The sequence below is a fragment of the Triticum urartu genome, unplaced genomic scaffold (assembly GCF_003073215.2).
Source record: "Triticum urartu cultivar G1812 unplaced genomic scaffold, Tu2.1 TuUngrouped_contig_6524, whole genome shotgun sequence".
In the NCBI taxonomy this organism is placed as follows: Eukaryota; Viridiplantae; Streptophyta; class Magnoliopsida; order Poales; family Poaceae; genus Triticum; species Triticum urartu.
The window spans coordinates 1-10,444 of record NW_024117292.1 but is presented as its reverse complement, the minus strand read 5'-3'; the positions used below and the strand labels follow the sequence as shown (position 1 = coordinate 10,444).

Here is a 10,444-nt window from a genome sequence, read left to right as displayed (position 1 = left end):
CCCCGCACGCGCCTCCGCCCAAGCTCGTCGGCGGCCACAGCACCGCCCTTACAACCTCGTCGTCGGACACCTTTTGTTGCCGGCCACCTCTACCACCTCGACGCACCAACCCCAAGGTGAGCTAGCTAGGGCCTCCCCTTTCGAAGGCACGTGCGGAGATGCATCCGGTTTGTGAAGGGGATGTGGGGCCCGTTCCTCCATTGGCCTTGAAACTTGTCGCGCTCGTGAGGTTCTATTCGAAGGAACGTGCCATGTCGTGGACTTTTTTGGGGGCCACCAGTCATATTCCATGCATTTCCAAGGGTTTATGCAGGAAATTCACTCTAGAGGGGATATTAACATGAATGCCTAGCAACCAAGCAAGAACATCGTTCTAGTTCTCGTCTAATCTATAGAGCGACTCACGACATAATTGTTGCAGAGCGAAGCCATGAAAATTGGAACTAGCAAATCATCGAGAATCGAATCAAATGGTCTTTCCGCACTTAAGATGATCACCGTTTGACCATCAATAATCAATTAAAAATTCAATGATCTTTTGTACTCAACTTTTTTGGTAAGTTACACAGAGGGTCTGGTGTCACGATGTGTCTTTCGTTTGTTATACTGAGCTGGAAATCAATCAACACGTCCCCGTCGTTGGTTGAGTTCATAGTGGCTTCTTTGTCATGGCTTGAAGCAGTATTCGCTTTAGGCATGATCATATATAGATGTGTGATGAGCGCAACAAATGCTGACAACTATACCATTTATGGTAGAATTGAATGGCCACAATGATTGATGGCATGTGGTGTCTGGTGAAAAAATGATGTCCTGCCACACACAACGTTTCACTCCCTGTTCTTCTATATACATATCTAGCTTCCCCATGTAGCAAGATCGCGTCTAGTTGCTAGGGCAGAATGCCAGAGTGTAGGAGAGCGATACTGATAGGCACTTTGGATGCGCCAATGGTCACATAGCGTGTTCTGGCAGGGAATGGGATGCATCAGAAATTTAGAGTTGGAGACGAGTAAACAAAAGAGTGCGGACAGCACTGGTGGAACTAGCAGATGCCGATCACATGGCGGCTCTACGTTGCCAGTTGAGTTCGGCACAGATTACTCCCCACCGTTGAGCCGTTGATTTCATCACTCAGGTATCTAGCTGCTCAAGCTAAGCATGGTCAGGTTTCCAACACGTGAAGTGCGAGAAAGTCTGCGCATTCTCTCCATGTCACTCGGTTAAATGGAATCATGACTTTAGAGAGAGAAGACAGGATTATTTGCATCTATTGATCCTCACCTATCAGCTTACAAGACACTCTGAACACTATGGTACAAGCACCTAGTGTAGTGAGCGCAACTAGGCAGCAGGAGAGTAAAGCTCACAGTTTGTTTGCTTGGATAAAAAAGGTTTTCTCCCTACCGAAACTCAAACCATAAGATTAAGGCCACAAAAGGCACTGGATGCAATGCAACAGCTTAGTTCGACCATACTAGATATATCTTAACCAAGAATGACAAAAGATCCAACTGTGTGAAATTAACAGGTAGCCACTGACCAATCAAATGGAAATGGAAAACAGAAATGCTCTGGTACTCGAGCAAGCGAATCGCCTTACCTGACAAACATAGCAGGCTGCATCAACACTGCCACCAAAATGAACAAGTAATTTTACTCCCACACAAACATATGCAAATATATTCCACCAACAATATTAGTCGGTCCTCGCTATCAACCACATCTGAAACCATGTCAACGAATGGAAACAACACCACCTTAAAGTATCCACACGAGAAGGCTCCTTTATATTTGTATTAACAGAAGAGCAAAAAGATATAGCTGTATGATTTCAGCGATCCAAATCCGCACTACCCTGCCCAATCGGCACACATCCTGTCTCCTTCCACTCACTACCCTGGCTACAACTCTCTGGCTGCTGGTTTTCTTCATCAGAACGCAGAGCTCAGGGCACCACGTGCTGCCTGTTGTTTCAACTCCTGGGATTTTCCACTTCCACGGAAGTACATGTACACTTGCTGCATGTTGAGTCAGACAGGTCGATGATCAAGAGACAGGAATAACATGAGCTGCAATGTAAGATCTTCAAAAAAAATAGAGGTAAACCACACCCACCTGAATGACACCTATGCTCAGCAGTGATTCAAGGCAGAACAATCCAAATCCAACAAAGTAAAATATCTGCCAAATGAAAATTCCACAAAAATATATGTCAGTAAGGGGTTAAATAAGACTGGCAGACCCAGTAACCACTTCCAGATGCAATCTACCAAGTAAACCCCTGATACTCATGCGTGTGAGGTATAGTGCACTATGTCTGTTTCAAAATGCAAGGATTTTCTTGTCTAGCCAGTGGACTCTGCCGGCACTGAGGCAGCATCAAGCAGCACAATCTTTGGGGAAAACATAGAACATGGGCTGCGTAAGAGGAAGATATGGGCATATTGCTACATAAACAAATTAAGCAGCACAATCATTGGTTTAAAATATAGAGCATGGGCTGGGTAAGACGTAGATATAGGCAAATGGCTACATAAACAAATTAGTCCAGGCTAATTGGATAAACCTGTAATGAAGACTTACCCCAACAATAAGGCTCTTGGTTATGACATCAATGGCAGGCAAAATCCCACTACAGCATCAAAAAGCAAAGTAATTTAGTTAATAAGATCAAAATAAAAGTTTTAATGCGTTCTCAACAAAGAGTAAATGTTATGGTAGAAAGGTCTAAATCTGAATATGATAACATGGAGGGTAAGAATTTATTCCAAGCAAAACTTACGAGTGACATGAATGACAAGAAACACAACAATTTCAGTCTGCATTAGCAATTTACCATGTACCTGGTATAAAATTTTACTCCTGTGTGTTAAGTTCCAGGATAAAAAATTATGCTTCTTCCATGATCCTTTGCAGAGGTCAACATTGACCACAACTCAGGCAAAAAGGCAAACAATCGGTTCAGGAACATGTTACTTGACAACTAGTATATAACAGCCGCTCATGTATATAATTTTTGGATTTGCTCCCGTATTTCTCACATGCCACTTATGTACTCCCTCCGTCCGGAAATACTTGTCATCAAAATGAATAAAAAGAGATGCACCTAGAACTAAAATACGTCTAGATACACCCCCTTTTATCCATTTTGATGACAAGTATTTCCGGACGGAGGAAGTATAGCCTTTATAGCTGCATGGATGTGTTGACGCCAGTGTAAACTCCCCTGCTTGTAGTTAACCACGTTTGGTGTGTGCCTGTTTCTTTCCATATTTGAGTTCCACATTAAATCTATATATCTAGTTCATTGATTATCTTTGTTAATTGTGTATTCTAACTTCTAACAACATCTTCAGACAAACCATTCAATGAAACAACTTACTTTTTATGAAAAGGTCACATAATCTTTTACGGACAAAACAGAAACTATGACCATGGAAATGCATAACCCCTCACATCTATACCCGTTTACTGACTTACAGCCCGCACGGCAAACCATGGTGCACAAGAAAAGAATATGAGACTTACGTCAAAGAATTTCCTTTGAAAGGGAATGGGGGAGACACAGCTGACCACACACAGAAGATTATGTGAATCTGGAAATGGACAAAGATGATCAGTAGGGTGTGCAGTTGAGGATAGGTTGAACCTTTCATTTAATGCTAAGATGTGGCCGCATGAAACCACTAGTAAAGTGTATCTTACCATGTAAAATAGGAAAAACCACCCAAACTTCAAAGCACTCTCAGTTCTGCGACAGGCATTATAATAAACAAGATATGGTCACATGACATATTTGGAAAGGTGAATTTCTTTCATATAGACAATAAATTCTCAATGCATATACCCTACCTCATCGCATTATAAAGAGGGCGATACCATAACACATAAGCCCCAGGGACACCAGAAATGAAGTAGATAATGGCAAGCAACCAAACCATGACACCTGTTAAAGCAGAGATTTGTATTAGTTTCGCGAAGTTAATATAGTGATAGCAACTGCTATATCAGATGTGCACAATAAGATACACTTTAGCTATACCTTCTCCCTTAATCCATGCAGTTGTGGTCGCTATGATATTAAAGAAGAGGCAGAGAGCAATTCCTGCATGAGATCCAAATTTTACAAAAATTACACAAAATCCATAAAAAAAGCTATATATCAAATTGCTTCTCCACCAGATTAGCTCTTGGTCCACTAATCAAATGAAGATGGTAGATCCCTTTGCAGGTATTTGAGGAATTCAAACTTATTTGCTTCTCATGTTCATAATCACATCATTCGTGCAAAATATGACAGGAAGTTGCAACATAAATACTTGTTAGTGAATTTGTATTAGGATCTAATAAATGTCCAAAATGATAGTCGGCATTGTTAGGATAATCCTTGTGTCCTGTAACCCCTCTCTCTTTGGTTACTTAATAATTAAGAAAGATTAGAAGCTGTAATAGCTAGCTGTAGACTCCAGGATAAGGTAGCTATGAGCTGTATGAGCAGGTCGGCAGGGACTGGCTTCATGAAGAAGGTGATGGAAATGGTTTTGTCTGCCTGTGTACTGTAGCGCCACCTTACTGTACTGCCGTCTTACTGTAGTGCCAGGAACACTAACACCAGCCTAGAACTCCTATAAATAGGAGGGTACATCTTGTGTAACACAAGCTTGTAGTGTATCAACAAAGAAAATGGCTTTTGCTGTGTGAGGCAGCAAGTCACCTAAACAGCTTGTGTACTTGTGCAAGTTGTGAGAAATAACAGATAGCGATAGAGTGTGAGTGAGAGTGAGAGAGAGGAGGGTTTCAGTGCTGGTGATGTGTGTGTGTGTGTGTGTGTGTGTGATGTCAACAAAGCCTCAGTGCTAGTAGTAGTTTTGCGTGTGTGCTTGAAGCATATCTCAGGAAGAGGGGGAGTTGAGTGATTCAATTCCAACAGGCATGCAGGCGCCACCAGGCTCCAGTGGCCACCTGTGCAGCTCCGGTCAGACCGCGCAGAGAGACTGACACGTGTTACAATTATGTTGCCCGTTGCAGGGAAATTGGAAAATGTTATCTGCATCACTAGTGTTTGAGATAAGCCGGATTAGATCTGGAAGAAGAGGAGGATCAGTATTACTGGCAGATCGCCGATGAATATGACCACTGGCTACTCACTGCTCATGTGATCTGGCTGTGGTCATGCAAGAAGGAAAGGAGTGAGAGAAAGGAGTAGTAACTTGTTGTGGCTTTGGAGCGACGGGAATCAAGAGGCATTGTGTGTCTCTGTTTTTGTCATGTTGCTGTTGGACTCCAGTTCAGGTTGCTGGGCTGATCTTTACAAGTTACAATGGCTCTTCTGACACTACTGTGGCTGATCTGATCTATGGTGTGGACTTGTGGTGCTGTTAACTATGCTGGTACTTTTAGTTGGTCGTTAGCCATGCTTGTCCAGCTACTTGGCTTTGTTGATCTGCCTGCTGTGGAGGCTTGGGGATGGTACAACCGGAGGCAGCGAAACCGAGAGGACCAAGAGAATGGAGAGGTGATGGAGCCCAAGGCTTGGGACATGTAAGTAGAGGAGGTAGGCACCCGGCTTTGGAGGTTTGAGGAAGAGGCGGTGGAGGCCAGGACTGCATTGGTATAGGTGGGAGACATGATCCTGTTGTTGGAGGTGCTTCACGTGATAATAGAGAACACCCTCCAGGCTTCTGCATCATATGAAGCACACAGTTTGATATGGCGATCCAGTATTCGTAAGTCCTTGATACGCCAGCAGAAACTCAATCATGGTGGGTATGGTGGCTGGTACTGGTGGTGCGGTCAAGGCATGGAGGCAAATCTCAGCAAAGGCAGAGGTCTCTTCGAGTGTATTAGAAAATAAAAGATGGCCAAGGTTGTTATTTTATGTCAATCTTGTGAGGAAGTGTTGGGAGAATTAAGGTATGTTTAGACTGCCCAAACTGCACCATACCAAATTTCTGGTCATGACCAAAAGATTGGTCTTTGTTTGGATGGTGGGAAAACTTTTGGGCATGCCGATGCCCCCAATGTTCTTGCCAATATTGGCCAACTCATGGGCAAGCAAAAAACTTGACCAAATTTTGGCTAGACAGATTATTGGCAGGCAAACATGGGCCACAACCCAACAGAACCTTTGTACCAGAGAACCCAGGTTCGCAATCTATTGAGAGACCATATTAGATTCTGGATGTAAACTTGTAATCCTTACAATAAAGGGATTGGAGGTCCCGTGGAACACCACGTAATTATTTCCCAAAATATTCAAAAGTACTCCAGCAAAAGAAAAGGTAATGGCAGCACAACATATTCATATCAAACACCAAAGTTTTCACATTACCAGAGCTTACCCAAAAATGATGAAAATGCAAGGTACTGCATTTTTTGTAGATGGATGGGTATCTCATTTGAAATATTGTGATGAATGAGAGGGAAAAAGGGTGGCCAGTTTTTGTCTTCTATGACAATGCCAGCTGAAAATGAAACAAAGAAGTGATTAGGAGAAGTATAATTGTGCAAACATACTGCTAGGGAAACCATACAAAGTACAAAACTAAATTTGCTCTTGCCAGAAGAAATGACAATTGTTTATTTTCGGACATCCCAAAATTGGAGCCTTGAAATGACCAATTCTAAATTATCAATCTAAGAAAAGGATCATTGTCAGCAAATATTACCAATAACCATGCAGGTTGCAGTGTGACATACTGATAACCCTGATGTCCCATCCCATGTCCTAAACTCTAAATGTCTATGATGCCCTTTTATGAACAATTCCGAAACACTGTGAACTCCTCTCAAAATGAGTGGGCAGGCTACAGTTTCTTGGTACACACTTCCAGGTGCACAAATTGCTTTCATCAAGCATGGTTCTGTCTTCAATTTTTTATGCCAGAGACGTGAACAAAACAAAACTATTAAAGCTATTCAGCAAAAGGAAAGAATGCGGGTTGTACCTCGCGACGCAGCCTCTTCCTTCCTTTTCAGTTCCTAGGGCAGAGAGACAAACAAAGAGGAATCAGATCAGCAGTTCGAGAAGGAACATCTCATATGGTAAATAAAACATGTATCCACATACATGGAATACACTACAAAGAGACAATCTTTCTGTGATTTAAAATACTATGACATCTCACTGTCAAAATTCAACATATTAAATAATAAGCTCAAGAAACATGATCCTCCCAGATGAACCACCGTTTTGACTGGGAAACAAAATTGTATAGACCATTCATCACTGGATATACGACGCCATAAGCCCATAACCAACCAAATTTAGCAAGAAGTTGAGATATAGATTCCCCTATCTAGATAACAAGACCAAGGGACAAAACCACGTCGAAATGAAATGGTTCTTGCACCTGTTCTTGGGTTCTTGGGACAAATGGTAATCAGAAAGAAAGAAAAAAACAAATGATTGTTACACATGTTTGCAATTTTTCATCAATCTAAGATAAATTTGTGCTGAGATAGAGTGCCGCATTGTTTTCCTCACAGCACAAATTTATCTTACATTGATGAGAAATCAGAAAAAAAAAGGAGTGCTAAAATTATTTTTCCCATTAAAATTCACATGCCTGTTTGAACTACTAGCAAAAGCACACTTTATTTTCCAGCAGAGCCACTATATGCTGCAAGATGATGCATGTTTCTGCCCCTATTACTCGGCCTCAAATTGCATCACTACCAAACAGATAGTTCTGGTAGCCATTTGACCTCCTACTCTTAAGTCAATGCACACTACCTGTTCAGTAATTCCAATGCTCTGGTGGCAATTACAGTGAACTGCTTAACTAGTATTTGGTAGGTTGAGGACACGCAGATTCTGTAGACTCATGCCAGCACACCATAAAAAAATTACCATATTGTCATTTCCTATTACTACTTCACTATAGGGATTTTAGGGCTAGGATAGCTACTATATGCAGCACTAATGATCTGAAAATCCCAAATCAACATAAATAAGGTTTTATTGACTCACTGGTTGTAACACTAAATAAAGCAATGCCCCAGTTATCATATCCAAATCACAAATCACAGCGACGTTGTAGATTCTGGATTTACATCTGATGTGACACCACTTGTGAGAAAGCTGGTAGCATATCAATATTTCTGTAACTGGCTAAGAGCAGCAGAACAGTCCAATCACTCAGGAATTGTAACACGCATACCTTTTCTCTTTTGTTTAGCTCGGCTTCCATCGCTTGGAGCTCTTTTTCCTTTTTCTTCACATCCTAAATGAGATAATAACATGCATGATATAAATATATAAACAAACTACAGAAGGGATAACCAATACAAACATTTTTATTGACTTAATCAAAACTAACTTTACACATGAACAGTATAAATAAAGGAATAATTGTCACGTTTTGTATACAGTTTTACCCCATTCAGTCAATTTTATAAGGCAAACTTTGAGCTGGCACATGGATCTCTTACGATTGAGAAAGTGACCAAACAGAATTACTACAGTACCCTTCCATTAACTGTTTTCAAAATATGCGAGAGAATATTTTACGTGGTTGGTCATGCGTATATTCTTAAAAAGATAATGAAACAAATAATGGCAAAAATACAAAAAAAAATTATGCTAGGATGTCTCATAATTTTCACCAAAATTGGAAAACAGACCATCGGACTTATAAAAATTCTCACAAGAAGTACTTGATGATACATAAGGAATAGATAAATGGCAATGACGAAGAGAACATCTATCCAATTCCAATTAGAGTAAGAAGCTAGCTGACACAATTTTCTTGAGTGAAGAAAAACTTCTCAAAACTAAACGTACCTTAGTTGAATCCATAGGAATGTCCACATTATAAAAACCCGCAGGCTCGTGGGAGAGAGGTGAGAGTCGGGAATTGGAGGCAGGGGGGACACTCCCTCCCTGTAGAAAATGAAGCATTTGGAAGATATTAGGAACGGGCAGCTCCAAAAATAGAACCCTCTGAGCAACTTAATAATAGCATAATATTTCCTTTGCCAACAACTAGCCTTCTGTTCAACATCAATATTTTAAGTACTTCTATGTAATGAATATGTATGGAATATCAACATAACATAACATACAATGGAAATCAGATGAAAGATCTAACAATACAAAAATACCCAAAAGAAATGACGAGTGGTGGGTGCAAGAATTGCTGCATCCTGCATGCATGCGCAGTTACTTGATTATTAGAACTTGACACAGGTTTCGGATTTAGATAACCAGTAATCAGTAAATATGCACGAGAAAAAACAAAAATATTTTGGCATGTTACTGAGAATGGCCTGCCAATGCATACTTTCGCAGGCATGTGCATAGGCACATTAAGTTTTCAAGGGCATGTGCATAGACACATAGTTTTTAATGTGATCGCAGCGGGGTGTGTTTAAGTAGATTACACTCAAACGTTGCCTTGTTCTACATCAGTTCAATGACATCATCAATGAATAATCCTATCTGACGGTACAAAAGAGCTTGCGACATGTAGTCCTTCAACTTTGGCTCCCACATAGAGCCTAGAATGTAGAAATCTCAAACCTAAGATTTTTATCCATGACCTATCCATACATTTTTGTCTTACGAACATACCTATCTATCCATACATTGGGTATCACATTAACCATGTTCCGACATATGTAGCTTGTAGCACATTGGAAAATTTCTAGAAACCACTTGAATGACTGAGCACAAAAACAGTGGGTCTGAAATTAGTGACGTCTCAATATGAACCCAAGGGCAGCAAGTGGCTCATCCTCTACCTGACAAACACTACCATCATTCCACCATACGTAATGTCCAAGTCCCTGATGTTGAACATAGCACAATATGGTGGTAACCAAGCTCCAGCAACCTCACGCCAGTACTCAGTAACTAATGAACAAGAAACCAAGTCATATAAGAGGGTGTCACAGATATCAAAGCCACCACATTGCTTTAATCTGCTGCGACACCAAATCCCAACCAAACTACATTGTAGCTCATGCTGGCTTCAAATCACCTAGCACAGGCCACTAATCACCCACCGCGCAGCCTTAGTTCACCACGCGAGCACAGATCCAGAGCTAACCTACCGCTTCCAGAGCAATAATCAGCCGACACAGCCGACAGAGCGTAATCGCCAACCCGAAGCGCACAAATCCGCATCTCCCAAATCGCGTCCCCGTCCCCCGCTAGGGGCCTCAGATCCGGGCAATGCCGGTCCCGAATACGAACACGGCCGACGCGGAAAAAAAGGAGAACCGAGATCTATGCTTGCGCTCGCGCCGACGGGAAGGAGAGCGAGCACTCACGGCGAAGGGGTTGACGTCGTCGTCCTCGAAGCCGTTGCGGCCCGCCATGGGTCTCCGGGCGCCTTCTCCGACGGGCGGCGGCGATGGGCGGCGTGGTGGTGGCGACCGACCAAGTGCGTGCGGCGTGCCTCCCTCTCCCCTCTCTCTCTATCTCTCTCTAGTCGCG

The 10,444-nt window shown here is 42.0% G+C and overlaps 1 protein-coding gene across 1 annotated transcript; it reads right to left on the bottom strand.

Annotated features, from left to right (window-relative positions):
* Positions 1 to 1,643: 1,643 nt before the first annotated feature.
* Positions 1,644 to 10,439, bottom strand: LOC125530733 (secretory carrier-associated membrane protein 3). The gene is made up of 12 exons (XM_048695132.1): positions 10,279 to 10,439; positions 8,789 to 8,887; positions 8,166 to 8,228; positions 6,951 to 6,984; positions 6,345 to 6,467; positions 4,046 to 4,108; positions 3,856 to 3,949; positions 3,709 to 3,754; positions 3,532 to 3,599; positions 2,587 to 2,635; positions 2,119 to 2,184; positions 1,644 to 2,021 (listed from the first exon to the last, which is right to left on the bottom strand). The coding sequence occupies exons 1-12, from the start codon at positions 10,324 to 10,326 to the stop codon at positions 1,935 to 1,937; spliced, it is 840 nt and encodes a 279-aa protein (XP_048551089.1). The 5' UTR covers positions 10,327 to 10,439; the 3' UTR covers positions 1,644 to 1,934.
* Positions 10,440 to 10,444: the final 5 nt, after the last annotated feature.

Coding starts and splice junctions, on each gene's coding strand:
- LOC125530733 (XM_048695132.1), bottom strand. CDS start 10,326: ATGGCGGGCCGCAACGGCTTCGAGGACGACGACGTCAACCCCTTCGCC. Junction 8,888..10,278: donor ACGACGTCAACCCCTTCGCC/GTGAGTGCTCGC, acceptor CATTTTCTACAG/GGAGGGAGTGTCCCCCCTGC. Junction 4,109..6,344: donor TGCATTTTCATCATTTTTGG/GTAAGCTCTGGT, acceptor GATCTCATGCAG/GAATTGCTCTCTGCCTCTTC.